The sequence below is a fragment of the Takifugu flavidus genome, chromosome 22 (assembly GCF_003711565.1).
Source record: "Takifugu flavidus isolate HTHZ2018 chromosome 22, ASM371156v2, whole genome shotgun sequence".
Taxonomy (NCBI): domain Eukaryota; kingdom Metazoa; phylum Chordata; class Actinopteri; order Tetraodontiformes; family Tetraodontidae; genus Takifugu; species Takifugu flavidus.
The window spans coordinates 8,067,811-8,085,233 of NC_079541.1; the positions used below are offsets into that span (position 1 = coordinate 8,067,811).

General features: G+C 45.3%; 1 protein-coding gene across 7 annotated transcripts in view; it reads left to right on the forward strand.

The window, feature by feature from the left end:
• Positions 1 to 17,423, forward strand: part of grip1 (glutamate receptor interacting protein 1) — a 28,841-nt gene that overhangs the window by 4,110 nt on the left and 7,308 nt on the right. Inside the window, exons 1-16 of one of the 7 annotated variants that reach the window (XM_057022837.1) lie at positions 4,327 to 4,754; positions 11,681 to 11,761; positions 12,855 to 12,990; positions 13,086 to 13,231; positions 13,313 to 13,396; positions 13,468 to 13,543; positions 13,645 to 13,790; positions 14,001 to 14,148; positions 14,253 to 14,422; positions 15,108 to 15,245; positions 15,325 to 15,474; positions 15,551 to 15,737; positions 15,812 to 15,957; positions 16,398 to 16,478; positions 17,037 to 17,106; positions 17,240 to 17,385. In XM_057022837.1, coding sequence (XP_056878817.1) covers positions 4,619 to 4,754; positions 11,681 to 11,761; positions 12,855 to 12,990; positions 13,086 to 13,231; positions 13,313 to 13,396; positions 13,468 to 13,543; positions 13,645 to 13,790; positions 14,001 to 14,148; positions 14,253 to 14,422; positions 15,108 to 15,245; positions 15,325 to 15,474; positions 15,551 to 15,737; positions 15,812 to 15,957; positions 16,398 to 16,478; positions 17,037 to 17,106; positions 17,240 to 17,385 — 2,041 coding nt within the window. In that variant the 5' untranslated portion in view covers positions 4,327 to 4,618. Of the gene's footprint in view, positions 1 to 4,326; positions 4,755 to 9,585; positions 9,722 to 11,680; positions 11,762 to 12,854; positions 12,991 to 13,085; positions 13,232 to 13,312; positions 13,397 to 13,467; positions 13,544 to 13,644; positions 13,791 to 14,000; positions 14,149 to 14,252; positions 14,423 to 15,107; positions 15,246 to 15,324; positions 15,475 to 15,550; positions 15,738 to 15,811; positions 15,958 to 16,397; positions 16,479 to 17,036; positions 17,107 to 17,239; positions 17,386 to 17,423 lie in introns of those variants that run through there. The other 6 variants (XM_057022838.1, XM_057022839.1, XM_057022840.1 and 3 more) reach the window with 6 other exon arrangements.

Sequence of the window (17,423 nt, forward strand, 5' to 3'; positions counted from 1 at the left end):
TACGAAAGGCAAAAATACGCTCCCGCTGCTGCTCGCGGAGTTTAGCGAACGTAAACGTGCTTGTAGCTGCTCTGCCATTGGCTATCGCCTAGCATCTTCCTGTCATCCCATTGGCTAGGAGGGACGTCAATCTGTACAAGTTTGTGTGTATCCCAGCGTCGCCTTCGTTTAACTTTTATTCGCTATGGACCCCAGGAAAGTGATGGAGAAAAGAAAAAAAGAAGAAGAGAGCTTTTTTGTCCATACAAACGAAGCGGTGTTACCACAAGTGTTAATGTTCGTTGCTAGTAATGACGGCTAATGTAAGATTAGCCTGTAATAAAGTTCATTTTGTTCCTGGAGAAGCCTTGCACTGAATTTCTAAATTTATTGTGCGGTAATCTAATTGTAACATGTATTTGTTACATGTTTTGATGCATTTTTATGATTTATAAAAAAATTATGTCCGAATTTTTGGGGGCTTGGAACGGATTAGGGCATTTACATGGAAAACGCGTCTCTACTTACGTAATTTTCAGGTTACGAAACAACTTCCGGAACAACCAATTAATTTCGTAAGTAGAGGTCCCACTGTATTAGGGCACACCAATATAAAAGCTCTTGGCCATAATCAAAAAACAAAATTAAGAAAACTGAAATTGTGGAAACCAAGGCTGAAAACGGAAGCGCTGAAAGAAATTCTCATGCCAAATCATTTGCACCAAGCCGGGAATCTATTGTTGGTGGTAGGTTGCCGAGGGGGGAGGTGGGCGAGCACGACGCTTAGCTTGCTGGCTAAAAATGCTAACAGCGCCGGCAGCTGTTTGATCCGAGAACTGAAAATGCCATTGTGGGCTTACTATTTGGTGCAAGTTCAAAGTTGGGTTTGTGGGTCCAGGCTTGATTTGAACGTTCAGGTCAGCGTTTGGCTGAGGTGGGGTTATGGGTTATGAGCGTCCTCACAGAGATAGAAGTCCAAACGTATGCGCGTGCATGTTTTTGTGAACGAGTCCTTGGATGTCATGGTGACAGCTGTCGTCGTCACGTCAGCAGATTCTGGAACAAACCGACCAGTCAGAGTCGGTAAGTTGATGTCAGAACTCAACTGATGATGACTGTTGTTTGAAGCTGTGGGGGCGACTGTTTTTTTTACACCAAAGAAGAAGAGTAAAGAAGAACAGCAGGTGGGGTAACGGAACCAGAGCGGCGCTGCTGTTAAACACACAACCTCGTTTGCAGCTTTATGTTGTCTTTAATTCATTTTGGGACTAAAAACAATCACCTCTTTTATCCAGACCCTGTGTGTGTGAGTGTGTGTGTGAGGGGGATTATGCTTCCTCATTTCCTCTGCCAACATCCTGGACTTCCTGCCAACAGTCGGCGACATCAAAGCGCGTGAGTGGGAGGAACGCGGGGTTTTAGATTATTACTAAAACATTTGTGATGAGGAAATGCTCATTTTCAACTTTAATGAGCTTCAGGTGTTTGTGATGACTGATGGGTGGCTCCCGGTTTGATTCCCTGCTCTGCTTTGATGTATTTAAACAGCTGACGTCAGTGTTGTGCCGCCTCTACTGCCCCCTGTTGGACTAACGACGCCATCGCAGCTATAATTGAATTGAATGATGCCGTAATGAGCTGCTGAAACTGATCATTGATTATTGTGTGACATGCTTTAGTTAATTACGCAACAGTAAAGCTTCCTGGACTGCAGCGGTAGCCTTAGCAGTAGAAAGTAGCCTTAAAAAAGCTCTTGTGGTGTTAACAAAACAAGGCCAATGTAAAGGTGATAGGGTGTGAACCAAACATCAGACCCCTAAAAAGACATTAAAATCCACTTCTTTGCCCAGGCCTGGGGGTTTCGTAGGCTGCAGCTTCTGGATCCAGAAGGTTTCTCCCTTATTTAACTGTCTTTGTCTCCTTTTTTTAATAGAAAGTGGTATGTGGTCCATCCCACAGGCCTGTAAAGAAGCAGGCTCTCTGTTGTGATGTGCTCTTGTATATTTAAAGGGGTGATTCCTCGAGTATTTTGTTTACCGCAATTAGAAATAAATGATCGAGGAATTTTCTCTGCCTGGGGTAATCATTTATTTAAATGTGACGCTCAAAGCACGGAATTTCCCACAGACTACTTTTAACGAGGGGGAACACGTCTATGTCACCCTCGCAAATGGAAAAGAAGAATATAGGAAGCACAAAGGTTGAGTTGAAGAAGGTTTTGTCCAATTACTCGATTAATCGACGACCTTTTCAGCAGAAAATCCAGTTGGTAAAATATTCTACAGCTGCAGGATTAATATTTATATTCAGCCAGTCTGTTTCAGTCATGGTTTTTACATTTAGGACGTGACATCTACAGATGACAATGACACTTTTACAGTTAATAAAATGGTTGCTTTGTTGGCCATCTAGTGTCATCTGTGGACCAAATCATCTTGTAGTGTGGGGCACCTTCTAAAGCTGACCAGAGGAGGTTCTGATTGCTTATCTGATTAAATCATTATTTTTAACAATACCCCATTTTATTAGTGATGATCCCCTTGATTTGCTCTGCTTCTGTACTATAAGAAGTGACGAATATGGTCTGTCTTTGTAAAAGGGATCTTTGTCCTGTACTGATGCACTCTGGTTGACCTTACGGATGGTCAGATCAGGGAATATGATCTTTCCTGTTCTCCAAAGACAGTTTAAAGTTGGTGTTCAAGCTCTTAAAAAACTTCAAATCTCTTTCTGACAAAAACCTATTATGATAAATATTGAGTCCAAACCATGTGTTTGAGAAAGGACTTTTATTGGTTAAAGACACCTTCTTCTTCCCATTTCCTCAGTGACAGAGCAGCATATGATGGACTATAACAGGCACATCCCTTCCTCTCAACAGCCAGATTATTTTCTGGATTTTATGGCTTGAAATGCACATCTGGCTGCAGGAGCTGCTCTGCTATGTGTCATTGTGTAAAATAGGTCCACACAAAATGATTTCCATTGAACTTTAACTTCAAACGATCAAATCTACAGCCCTGTTGCCGATGGCAACGTGTTAGCTAACACGGAACAACGCCTTGACCCATAGCTAGCAGGCAGCTAGCAGTAGCCTGGTGTACGCCGAGTGTGATGTTGACAGACCTTTATCTTTATCTTCAGCAGCAGGTTGTGGAGACAAATTATTGTTTTAGCCAATAACATACCGTATTTTCCAGACTATAAGTCGCACTTTTTTTCCATAGTTTGTCAGGGGGTGCGACTTGTACTCCGGAGCGACTTAAATAAATACATTATTACGGAATTTCACATGTTCGTTATTTTCACAGTGACAACCACAAGAGGGCGCTCTAGGCGTGTGTACCTGAGGAACGAGTTCCTTTAGCGACGCAGAAGAAGAAGCGGTGCTTCGTCTATGGAGTTAGACTTGATTGTTTGGTAAACTTGCTCAGATGTTCTTTATGCTATAGTTATCTGAATAACTGTTAATATGTTACGTTAACAAAGCAGACACGTACTCAGTTCGTTGTGGGTCATGTGGCTGAATTTGTTATGTTAGCATACCCTTATGCTATTGCTAATCCATGCTAATGGATTGCTAATTGCCTTTCAAGATTAAGTGTATGTTCTTGGTCTTGGATTTTATCAAATAAATTTTCCCCCAAAATGCGACTTATAGCCCAGTGCGACTTATATATCTATTTTTCTTCTTTATTATGCATTTTTTGGCTAGTGCGACCTAAACTCCGGAGCGACATATAGTCCAGAAAATACGGTAATGCAAACGATGACCTTAATTGCTGTCTCATTGGTTTATAGGGCGATACGACTATAACAATCCATCTGAATTTAACCTGCGTTTTAAATGACTGACAACACAGGGATGACAGGTTAGCCCTTCATCTTTCGCTCCTCATGTCACCTTTCTGACTCTCCTCCTCATCCTCACCTCATTGGCTAGTCCCCCCCACCCCCACCTGTGTTCAATTACAGAGGCACACACACACACACGCCTGAACAGCTCCCATCCCCCCCTACAGGGGCAGTGTGTGAAAAAGGAGGCTAGGATATGAAAAAAATGGAAATGTGATCAAGGAAGGGAGGATGAAAGGAGGAACGCTCATTCCCTTTGCTGACTCTTCAACTACACATTTACAATTCACACACACACACACACACACACACACACACTCACACACACTTACAATAGAGTGCTGCGATAAAGGAGTGGTGTGTGTGAGGGTGAGAATGATGTGTGTGTGTGTGTGTGTGAGAGAGAGAGAGAGAGAGAGAGAGCGAGCGAGCGGGAGTGAGCCGTGAGTCCTGTGATTGGCTCAGCAGGGTTAGATGCACCAACAGGAGAGGGAGAGAGAGAGAGAGAGGCTGCATATCTCAAAGAATACAAAGAGCATGTGAGTGACTGTGTGAACGTGTGTGTCACAGAGTTAGCTTGTGTGTTTGTGTGTGTGTGTGAGAGAGAGAGAGAGAGAGAGAATAGAAGCGAGCAAACAAGGAGGAAACCTGATCTCCCTCTCTCTCCCTGTGGAATATCGCTCCCTGTGAGCGACCGCTGCTACTGCTGTCAGCCTATAGCTCACCCAGCCTGGCTCGGCCCGGCCCGGCCCAGTTCAGACCTGGTGCTGGTGTTGCTGGTGGGATGGAGCGGTTCATGGCACTGCTGCGCCTGCTGGGCAGGAGGAGGCGAGGGAGGAGGTACCGAGCGGATGACGATTATCAGGAAGGCTACGAAGACGTTTACTACTACACCAGCAAGTACAACACACACCTACTGAGTGAGTCTCATAGAGCAACACTGAGAGAGAGAAGAGAGAGGAGAGAGAGAGAGAGAGAGAAGCTTTCTTTTATTGTCTGGCTGGGAGAGCGAGAGGAGCTTATCATCAGATTACAGCATTTATGGCAAGTGTGAGTGTGTGTGAGAGCAGATTACATATCACACACACTCACACACAAGCAGGTATTCAGCTGAAGGAGGGCCAGGTGGTTTGTGGGTAATAACAAGGTAGGAAATGTTGAGTCTGGGACGGAATGTTGAGAACGTAGGGAACACACAGACCTATACACACCTACACACAAACATCTGTCAATAGAGGTTCCTCATTGACATAATCCCTTTTTGTTGGGTAAAAACATCCGGTCCTCATGAACCACACACACACACACACACACACACACACACACGGTTTTCCAGTTTATCTGTTTTGTCCATATTTAGTTGTATCTATCCATCCAGATCTGAATAATTTGTGTTGCAGCAGCACTAAGGTCAGTATCACCTGAGAGTTCTTCTTCTTCTTCCCTGGTTGCTAATTAAATCAACCGCTCTGTCAGTTTTGATACATAATTAATCCTGACCTTTAATTAGAATTTCAGATTAATTATTTTACTTCGACCTGAATTCCTTTCATCTGCCTGTGCCTTTAATAGTGTTTTAAATAAATAAACTGTTAGAATCATAATTAAACGGATGTGTTTCCATCATGGTAGAGGTGTTTCACCGAAGCTAACAGGCTAACTCACATGAGCCATCACATCAGGTTATGTGTGTAGGCTGGTGTCACTGGTTTCACTGGGACGAGATGCTGAATCATATCGCTGATTTGGTGGGTTTGTTTGGAACTTTCTGGTATCAGACGGGAGCTCAGACGGTTACAGAAACGTCCGAGCTCCCGTCAAACTAGCTGCATGGAGCAAACGATGGAGATACGGATGGAGCGTTCATTTGACTAGAACTAGAACTAGAACTGTGTGTGAGCGTGTGAATGCATCTGTGTTACTGCTATTTCCAAGCAGCTGAGATGTACTCCTGCAGCTAGCTAACAATGAGTGTGTGTTTAATGCAGAATCTGATTATATATAAAGGCTTTTGAAGGTTGGTTGCATACACCTACACACACACACACACAGACAAGATCACATGCACATGCAAAGCGAGAGAGACTCAGAACCTATATATAACAGTTATAGGTGTGTAGAGATGATGTAGAGCAGCTGTGTTAGCATCAGGGCTGTGTTCCCACTGTGATCTACCTGCTGTCTATGAGCTTACCAGGAGTCTTCAGACGGTTGTTGGGAATCACTCTGGAGGTTTTTGTAACTCTTAAGTGAATGTAGAGTTAATGACACCATGTAAGGAATTTATGGGCGGGGCCAGGGATTTGTCCAAACCCCACCCCCTATTCTACCTGTTTGTGAGTCTGAGTTTAAAATGGCCCGTGGCCACGCCCCTTTTATTTGACGTCCCCTCATGTTTTCCGTGTACCCGCTAACATCTTTAACTTTGATGGTGGTAACTTTGAAAGGTCACCAATGGGCGCGTGAGTTCCCAGCAAATACCGGGGACAGGAACCGTTCCTCTCACTAGGCCGTCTCCATGGCGATGTGCCTCCGCTGCAGGGTGGGACCCCTGGATGATGGCACAAGCTTCGGTCACCGCGTGATGTCGTACAAGAGATTCAGGTACCAAAAGCAAAAATAATAAAGAAGGAAGGAGGTAAACATGAAAGTAGAATATGATTTCCTACAGGTCCGTGAAGTGCGGCGTTCCAGAGTTTTGCCCTCAAATACAAAACAAAAATGGGCATTTGGCGCGTTTCTGGTTTGTGTACATGGCGGTGGATCCAAGGAACGAAGTGGGGAGGCGTTCATTAGGGACAGCCAATGGCTTTGGATTTAATAAAGAAGGGTTTGGTTATCAAAAAGCCCAGGCATCAAGACATCGCTCGTCAGAAAACTTTGTCGTTTAGTTCGAATGGGTCCTATATATAACCAGCCTTATTGTTTTGTCTAAGCTAAACCAGTTTAGATCACCCTGGCTAAAAGGCTAAAAGCATCACCGCATCGTGGCTCCCCTGATCTACGATCCCGAAATTTTTGAGAGGCGCACTTGTGCGGCGGTCGCAGGTGATCCAATACTGACACAATCCCTCCTGTAAACTACGCAGACACAGAAGCACAACGGATTACATTCCTCCAAACCCCACTAAGAGGTTTTTAGGGCTAAATTAGCTACACTACAGCTACAGTTGGGCCCCTTAAATTTTCCTGTAAATGGCTGTTCAGGGGAGGTTCCTGCAGTGGGTACACGCCCATATTAGCAGCTAGCCTAGCAGGATCGGTAAACATGGACATGACAAAATTGTAAAGGTGTCCATAGTTACGATCCCACGTAGCTATTAAACTATATTTTACTTGTGCAGATTAGCGGTTTAGTTTTCTACAGAACTCTTCACAGTAGCTAACACATGTAGCACACACCCCTGCGTAGGGGTGTACACTTCTGGCGGAGTTAGTTGGATTTAAAGACCTATTTTCCAGCATTTTGACATTGAGATTCAGTTTAAAATCCGCCTGATTTGAGGGGTTTTGAGACGAGGTTGATGTAAGGACGAGGTCGTCTCTCCTCTCTAGTCATGTGATGTGCTGAAGCGAAGCTTCTGAGTTTGTGTTCACAGTTCTGAGGTTTCAGCCCATCTGGTTCTCTCTCTCTCTCACACACACACACACATGCAGAGACTTGTGAGTCTGTATGTGACTGTTAACACTAATTAAAGCTTTACACTTCCTCTTCTCCTCTGATACTGTTATTAACACTGACTCCTCTTCTCTGTGTGGACTTACATAAGATGTCATAAGATGTGACTCAAACCCATGTGTTTAAGTAAGTTCACGCGCACACACGTGCGCTCTCACGCACACACACACTGCTTTCATCACTCAATATCACTCTTTGTACGGTGCAGAGACTATCTCCCTATCACCCTCTCAATTATTCATCAGCTTGTTTCCATGGTAACGGCTGCAGTAGTGTGTCTGTGTGTGTGTGTGTGTGTGTGTGGTGTGTGTGTGTGTGTGTTGAGCTTCATCAGCTTATTTTACTGTATCACGACAGCTGATGTGCATTTACAGGTCTGTGATAGGAAGCAGAGGAGAGGCAGTGAATGGACTTCCTCCTGTACGGAAGCCCGTTTGCACCAAAAAGGAACAACTCCAGCAGAATCATTGACAGCCTAATTTAAGTTCCGTTGTCAGAAGTTTGTTGCAGCTCATCAGGGTCGTGATCCGTCTGGTTCCGTTTCAGTTTGACGGGATTGCGGTTCGGCAGGCGTGGTTCTGGCTTCTCTACTGTGTTTATTGTTAAGGTTAAATATTGTTGAGCCCTATTTAAACCTTTTACTTCTGTTCAAGGTTTTGCAGCTTCAGTTGCACTGATATTTTAGTATTAGAAGCTGTTGCAGTAACAGTTGTACAGTATTTCATTAATAGTCAGTGTGATAGACAACATTTCAACTATTTAGTTCACCGGAAGTTATTTGTTGTCATCGAGGACCTAATTTATTCACATTTTGTGTCTCTGTAGTACTTCAGGAGTTGTCGTAGTTATACACTCAATACTGAGGTGTATCCAGCAGGGGGCGCGATGTGGTCAGACAGCAGCAGCTACTCTATACGAGCAGCAGGGGGCAGCAGAGATCAGTTCACCTCAAATCACAGCCTAAAACTGTTATTTGTGCGCGTGTGGTCGTTTGTGCTAAGGGGGTTGAGAGGAAGGGGGAGAGATGGGTTTTTGCATGTGTGTGTGTGTGATGTTATTAGAACATCACACACACACACACACACCACACACACACACTAATCTGGTGTAATCTGCATCTGAAACACTGACCCACATGTGTGTTTTTACTACCTGATGGATTAGACCACGCCCCAACGCGGTGAGTGACATCACAGACAGAAAAGCTGGTTTCCTATTGGCTCCGATTACTTTTGGATACCATTACTGTACTATACTCTTACTAGTCCTGACTACAGCAGTCTGTGCTGTACACTTATGTGTCTATGTAATATTTTACTGTGGTAACCTGGAGTAAGTCATATTATAACCGAACTTCCTGTTAGATGAAAGGATAATGATGATGTCATTCATCAGAGCCATATCAAGCCAGATCATATCAAGTATACAGCGAGTGCAGAATTATTAGGCAAATGAGTATTTTGACCACGTCATCCTCTTCATGCACGTTGTCTTACTCCAAGCTGTTTAGGCTCGGAAGCCCACTACCAATTAAGCTTATCAGGTGATGCGCATCTCTGTAATGAGAAGGGGTGTGGTCTAATGACATCAACACCCTATACCGATATTGATTACTCCAGTTTGTATTTGTAGTGATCAGAGTTTTATTGATGCTGTGTTTATGAGGGTGTTTACACCTCGAGTTTACCCTCTTTTCCTGGGAAACAAATCACTGGGCATTGTTTCCTTTGATGCTTTAAAATCATTCATAATTTCCCTCCTTTCCTTTCATCATTCACCTCCTCTTCCACCAGCATTTCGTCTTTCTTCATCCCTCCATCTCGCTGAGGGATTCAGCCACCCTCCTCCCACCCCCTTCTATCTTCCCCCTCCTCCTCTTCATCCTCTCATCTGCGCAGCGCAGCCCCCCCCCCCCATCGTTTTATGGAGGAGCTTCACATCTGCAGCCCTCCCTCTCTACCCCGTCTCTCCCTCGCTCTCTCTTTCGTTCGCTGTGAAACGATTACGTGCCGGTCTCAAGGAGCTCGTCTGTCATTTGGCTGCTCAGAGAGGCAGAGGAGGACGAAGAGGAGGAGTCAGAGGCGGAGGTGCATTCTGTGGCAGCTGCATCTGCATGGCTGGGGGGGGGAGGCCACGGTCAGCTCGGCTTCGCCATGATCGCCGTGTCTTTTAAATGTCGCTGCCAGATCCTTCGCAGGGTGAACAAAGGTAGAGAGCTGTGCATGGAGAGAGGGTGTGTGTGTCTGTGTGTGTGTGTGTGTGTGTGTGTGTGTGTGTGTGTGTGTGTGTGTGTGTGTGTGTGTGTGTGTGTGTGTGTGATGGGTTTGGCAGGATTTGAGCGGTGTTAACGTATGTTGGCATGGTGAAAACTGCTGACATTGAAAACAGAGATGGATTGTGTGTGTGTGTGTGTGTGTGTGTGTGTGTGTGTGTGTGTGTTGTGTGTGTGTGTGTGTGTGTGTGTGTGTGTGTGTTAGAGAGGGAGAGCGATGCTTTCATTCAGTAGGTAGCTTTGGAAGAGGGAGAGTGAGTGTTAGCAGGGAGAGTGTGTGTGTGTGAGTGTGTGTTCTTGTTTTCATGAATGTAACATTAATGGTATGCGTTGAGAGGAATAGGAGGAGGTCTGATGGACAAAGCTCTGCTGGATTTTGTAGCTGAAGTTGGTGAAAATGCTGCGATGACGGGGCACTCTGAAATACTTCAGTACTTCCGAGTACCGAAGTATCTACAGTGACGATGGGCTCAAGTGTGAAAACATTTGGGATGAGCGACCGTTTCAGGTTATTTTAATGCTGCAACATTAAAGATGTCTACTACATCCTAACATAAGCTGTTCATCCTGTATTTTTACTGTTGCTTTTACACAAAATTGAGACAGCAAAGCCTCTTTCTATTCAATTGGCTCAGATTTAAATACGGAACTCTGATCCATGAACACATGACCTCATTTAAATGATTATTTGTATAAATGTTGTTAAGCTACTGCTACTGTCCTACATGTGGAGGAAGAAGCCTTCTCCTCCAGTTAGCTATGGTGTGTGTGTGATTCTGTACTGTTATGTAGTGAGGACCAAAATTCCCATTTCACTGTCAAAGTGGGGACATTTGGTCTGATCCTGACAGCTTCAAAAGTGTCTTTACTGGTTCAGACTTGGTATGAAGGTTTAGCGTTGGTTTAGGTTAGTCATGATGGGTTTGGGTTAAAAGTGGAAGAATGTGTCATCATGTAAGCGCCATGTCCTCCGACCTTTATCCTTCTATTATTTTTTGTTCCGAGTTGTTTGAATAAATTTAAATCTCATTACACAACCAGGATTTTTGATGCCGATAACCGATTAGTGAATATCTCTATTAAAATAACTTGTTTATTTACTGTCTTGACATGTGTTTGCTTTACTGACCATCAAAAAAGGATTCTTAAAATGCTGTAATTAGATTACTTTGATGTAATTAAACTCTTTTTCTGTAAGAAATATACTGCATGTATGATTGTATCTGATGCAAGATAAGATTCAAAAAACTTTATTGACCACGAAATAGTGACAGAGCTCAAAACACAAACACAACAGAGACACAAAAAAGACACATTTAATCCAACAAGATGTGTCTATTTGGCTGTGTTTGCAAAAACAATGTCATTTGGTTCAAATGCGTCTTTGATGGACTAATAAAGTTTTTTTTAAAACTTGAATCATTATTGTTATGGCCCTAGCAACATCTTGGTCGGTGCAGTGAAGCTCCTTCAGAGTAAATAGGACAGATAAAACATGCGCATCCACCATCTACGCAAAACCCCGACGACATCTTTGAACGGATCAGTGAATTACGACATTGCGGACAATTGTGCAGATTACGTAAAATGCGAAATATTGGCCGACCCGATATAGCCAATCAGATAGGCCGGAAGCCTGACTTCATTACTCCTAATTTTTACAGATTACTAAAAGTGGCAGCTGAAATCCTGAGATGAATCCATCAGTGTTTTGAATACAGTGGTATTTGTGCTCTTGTTTATATTTAGGTTGGAGTATTTCATTGTCAGTGGGTGCTGCTGTAATGTGACCAGCCCTCAAATGCCAGAACCTCCCCTGTCATCAGCTGGTGGAAAGCTGATGACAGGAAAAAGAGCTTCAGATGTGGACCTCATGTTGTCGCTTCTCATTTCAGATGAAGGCCCGTACACCAAACACTCAGCCGGGTCCAGAACCCCAGATGGAGCCCTGGCCATCAGGAGGCAGAGTATACCAGGTGACCATCCTGTTCCATGATCTGATTTGAGATCAGAACCCTGAGGACAGACCTCCAAGATCACCTGATCTGTATCTGTAGTCTGACTTGTGGAGCTGGGACCAAACATCCACCTTTAAAAACCGAAAAACTAAACAATGTTAGCAAGTCTTCACTCAACTGTCCAGAAGAGACAAACAACAAACACACAGATGTGCTGTTCTTTGTGTTGGTTTTGGCCTCATAATTGAAGCTGTTGTCTATGATTGACTATGAATGGTAACAAATCAGAGCCATGATGCTAGCTTCCCCGTCCTGTTAGCACCAGTCAGAACCATGACCATCACATCCAGAGGAGAACCTTCAGAGTGCAGGAGAACAAGAGCGGTGGCTCAGTTTGATGAAAAAGAATGGTGGAGCGGTGGCCTTGGGCTCGGCCGGATTCGGCATGACGACTGTAGGATCAGTCAAAAGGCTGAGTCCCTTTTTGATCGACAGCTATTTTTAGATATACTCGAGCGTCACTTGAGCATTGGGAGCTAAGTCCCATCGCGGATTTTGTTAGTAAAGGCGAAAGAAAATCTGCAACCCAGTTCTTGATGTTTGCTCGGTGAAATCGTTTGATCGTTTCCAATGTTCATTTCTCACACTGCAAATGAAACACACTCCCTCTAGGTTTTTGTTTCAGTTTAACATCATGTCAGCAGTTCCTTTTTCGAGGGTTTATATTGTTTCATTAGTATCAATCATTCGTGCTGTTGACTAGGGCTCCCCCACCCGTGAGACTGGCAGCAGCCACTACATTAGACCCTCCAGATCAGAACCATTTGACAGGTTACTGAACCATTTAGAGCGCGGTGGTAGAACAACAGTTTAAAGCCCATCTATCCTTTTCTCTGTGGTTGGTGGGAGCAGAGCTGCTCTGGACTCGTCTCTCCTGCTCTTCAATATTTCAGCTTTGTGATGAAAAATTGATGAGTGACAGAAAAAGAGGTGACATCACATCTGTGGTCTTCTGGATTCTTCCTCTTCGGCCGGTCGGACGGAGAGCAGCGATGGAGGGATGGATAAATGAAAGAGACTACATGTCAAAGTGCTCTGCTGTGTGTCGTAGATGAGTTTCGGGGGTGTTCAGTGGTGGAGCTGGTGAAGAAGGAGGGTACGACACTGGGGCTGACGGTGTCCGGAGGCATTGACAAGGACGGGAAACCGCGAGTTTCAAACCTGCGGCAGGGAGGCATCGCAGCCAGGTAGTGCTACGGCTCAGTTTGTGAGGATTCCTCAGTGTGTAATGGAGACCGGTCAACCATTCACGCTAACTGTTGAAAATGAACGGGTTTAACAGGAGCGACCAGCTGAACGTGGGCGACTACATCCGCGCCGTGAACGGAATCAACCTGGCGAAGTTCAGGCACGACGAGATCATCAGCCTGCTGAAGAACGTGGGAGAACGAGTGGTCCTGGAGGTGGAGTACGAGCTGCCACCTGTGTGTGAGTACTGCCGCGGGGGTCCGTCAGCAGCGCCGCGTGTCTGTGACCTGCGGGTGGTTGACGTGTCGTGTCCCGTTGCAGCCGTGCAAGGGTCAGGGGTCATATTCAAGAATGTCGAAGTCACGCTGCACAGAGAGGGAAACAGTTTTGGCTTCGTCATCAGAGGTGAGGGATTTGTTTGTATGTGTGTGAGATAGGGACGATTGTGTTCATGACACGTGTGTGTGTGCGTGCAGGCGGCGCTCATGAAGACAGGAACAAGTCTCGTCCCATTGTCATTACAAACATTAGGCCGGGCGGTCCAGCTGACCGGTGAGTGACCTCTGACCTCAGCATTACTTGAGGCTTTCTGTCCTTCCAGAGCCTATGTGCAGACTCTCTCTCTCTCTCCCGACCTCTCCCCATCCCTTCAGAGAAGGAACGATCAAGCCGGGTGATCGATTGTTGAGCATCGATGGGATCCGTCTCCATGGCAGCACGCTGGCAGAGGCGATGAGTATTCTGAAGCAGTGTGGGCAGGAAGCCACGCTGTTGCTCGAGTACGACGTTTCCGTCATGGGTGAGTTCGCCAATCGATATCTACAAAACAAGCGGAGTCATTGCTGATCAATAACCTGTCACCTCTTAACTGTGATTGTAAATAAAAGAGTAAAACTAAGTTTATATGAAGGAACAAGGTTTTGAGGCATTCACTTAAATAATCACTGCTCAGCTCATCGGGATAAAGTTTTATATTTGTGAATAACACACCCGTGATGTGATGCCTCAGATTCGGTTGCCACGGCATCGGGGCCACTGTTGGTGGAGGTTGCCAAGGCGACAGGCTCCAGCCTGGGTATCGCTCTGTCTACATCCATGTTCTGCAACAAACAGGTGATTGTCATCGACAAGGTGAAACCAGCCAGCATCGCAGACAGGTATGTGGCCCCGCCCACCTTCAATGGCTCACCTGGGTTGACCCGACACATTCTCTGACCCTATGTGTGCGTGCGTGTGTGTGTGTGTGTGTGTGTGTGCGCAGGTGTGGTGCTCTTCATGCTGGAGATCATATCCTCTCCGTTGATGGGAAGTCAATGGAGTTTTGCTCACTGGCTGAAGCCACTCAGCTGCTGTCGGCCGCCTGTCAGACAGTGCGCATGGAGATCCTGCCCCAGCACCAGGCCCGACCAGCGTTGAACGCACCACAGCATGGTACAGTACACAGCACCAGGCCCGGGTGCCCCCTGAATGCACCAGGATAGTACAATATACAACAATGGGCCTCAATGCAACACAACATGGTACAATACTTAGCACAGCTTCTGAAAACATTACAGTACATTACAATACACAGCACCAGGCCTGAGTGGCCCTGAAGGTACCACAGGATAGTTTAATACACAGCATTGGGCCTCAGTGCAACACAATATAGTACACTACATAGCACAGGGCCTGAACGCATCACAGCACAGTACAGTACACAACACCAAGCCTGACCAACCCTGAATGCATCGCAGCGAGGTACAGTACACAGCATCTGGCATAACCGACCTTGAGCGCATCAGAGCAATTTTCAGTACACAATACCAGGTTTGTGTGGGTGTGAACACATGACAGCAAGATATCAGAACATGAATTACTGGTCAGGAAAAGGAGGGGAGTTTACCTTCTTCCCAGACAGAGAAGAATACGTGAGGTTTGGTTATCTATCGTGGAGGGTTTGTGTCTGGACCCGCTGTGTTCAGCCATGGGGCACTTAAGATAAAAGGTTATAAAAGATCACAGAGACATGTTTGATCTTTTATACGGAGGTCACCCGACCTCTGACCTTTCCTTCTGTTCTAACCTGAATACCCTATGTGTGTGTCTGTGTGGGCGTCTGTGTGTGTATATGCAGTCAAGGTACAGCGTAGTCCCCGGACCCTCCCCTGGGAGACCGGAGGCTCCGCGCCTGTCCTCCCCCCCTACCACTACAACACGTACCACCCTGACCAATCAGCTGCCAGATCGCACAACCGCCATCCCAACAACCCTTGTACGTCTGATCCCCTCTTTCTCTCCTGAAGTGTTACACGGTGACCTTCGCTCACATCTCTCTCTCTCTCTGTCTGCAGCGCTCAGCCACTCATACTCTCCTGGCTCCATGTCAGCCTATAGTCTCTCGTCCCTCAACATGAGCACACTGCCCAGGAACATGTATCCCACAAGTCCACGAGGCACACTGATGAAGAAGAAGTCCAAGAAGAAGGACTTCAAAAGTTGCTGTGAGTGTGAACTTTGACCTTTGACTCCAGGTGATTAACCGTGAGACACTGACGCCCTTCTTTCTCCCCCTCTCAGCGTCTCTTGCCTCCTCCACTGTGGGTCTTGCCGGTCAGGTTGTTCACACTGAGACCACCGAAGTGATGTTGCTGGGTGACGGCATCATGGGGTTCGGCCTGCAGCTGCAGGGGGGAGTTTTTGCCACGGAAACTCTCTCCTCACCGCCGCTCATCGCATATATCGATCCCGACAGCCCCGCTGAGCGGTCAGTTATCCAAATTTTACTGATTATTATTACACTACATACAACTGACTGTGTGTGTGTGTGTGTGTGCGCAGGTGTGGAATCCTGCAGATTGGTGACAGGATTTTGTCAATAAATGGAGTTCCTACTGAAGATTCAACTCTGGAAGAAACCAATCAGCTGCTCAGAGACTCGTCCATCACAGCCCAGCTCACACTTGAGATTGAATTCGATGTGGCAGGTACACACACAGACCCACACACACATCTGTGTTTTCTGTGGAATTGAAGCCAAGATTCCTCCTTGTTATGTGAGTATTTCAGAGAGCTCTGTCGAGAAGCTTGTTACGGTTTACTCACATTAAATGACAATGCTGGTTTTAATGAATGTTTTTGCTCGTTTTTGAAAAGTATCACTGATGAAACCTAATCATGAAATCAAAGCTACCATGGAAAAAATTAGCTGTTGGGACGCTTTGACGCTTCGCTGGTGTTTGACTCTGCTTCTTTGGCATCCTGCTGCCCAAGCATCCAAACAAGCATATGTTTGTTTTCCTGTCATCCAGCTGGATAAATAACACCTCTCTCTCTCTCTCCCCTCCCTCTCTCTCTCTCTCTCTCTCTCCTCTCTCTCTCTCCTCTCTCTCTCTCCCCCTCCCTGTCTCTTACTCCCCCCCCCAAGAATCAGTCATCCCCAGTTCTGGGACGTTTCATGTAAAGCTTCCAAAGAAACCAGGAGTGGAGCTGGGAATCACAATCAGCTGTGAGTAAAGACAGAGTGAAGGAGAGGAGAGAAGGATGAGAGTTATCTCTGTTTGTGCAGCGTGACATAAAAATGAGGTCACGCTCGCGCGCTGTATAACAATTATTTTTAGCCTCGTTTGCAGCACAGCAAGAGTTTCCACATCTGTGATTGAGACTTAGGCAGCGCCACCATGTGGTTGTTGTTTGATATTAAATATCCTATTGATCATTATTTAATTGTTGTTTTCTTTTTTTATTTCTTGAGACACAAAAATGTTTCTAAAAGCTGATGATTAAATCTGTTTGAGACCAATTTTCTTCACACGTATTTTAATCCAATTACAGAGTTCAAAATGTAACCAACATTGGAGACATTTAAAGATCAAAGCAGCACTCATGATTAATTTGTACTTTCATCAGCTTCTGACAACAAGACTTGTGGGAACTTAAAGTTTACATTTGCATAAATGTCATTTTAATATTGATTTCAGCATTTAACGTTTAATCTTCAGCAGTTAAATATATTATTAAAAATATAGTATTAGTAATTCATCTGAAGCCAATTCTGTGTGTTCAGCTCCATCTAACAGGAAACCAGGTGATCCACTGATCATCTCTGACATCAAAAAAGGCAGCGTGGCTCACAGGTAACCTCTCTGACCTCAATGATGCTGATTCTGTGTGTGTTGTAGGTCATGTACTCTGGGGTGGGAAACTCAATCTGGGCTGTTTTACTGTAGCAAAGATTAAAGGTGATGGAATTACGTGGTGCGTTTTCAGGACGGGAACGTTGGAACTGGGGGACAAGCTGCTGGCCATCGATAACATCCGTGTGGAAAACTGCTCCATGGAGGAGGCCGTTCAGATCCTGCAGCAGTGTGAGGAGCTGGTGAAACTCAAGATCCAAAAAGATGAAGACAACTCAGGTAGTGAGAACAGATCTGTGGCCGGATTAGCAGATTAG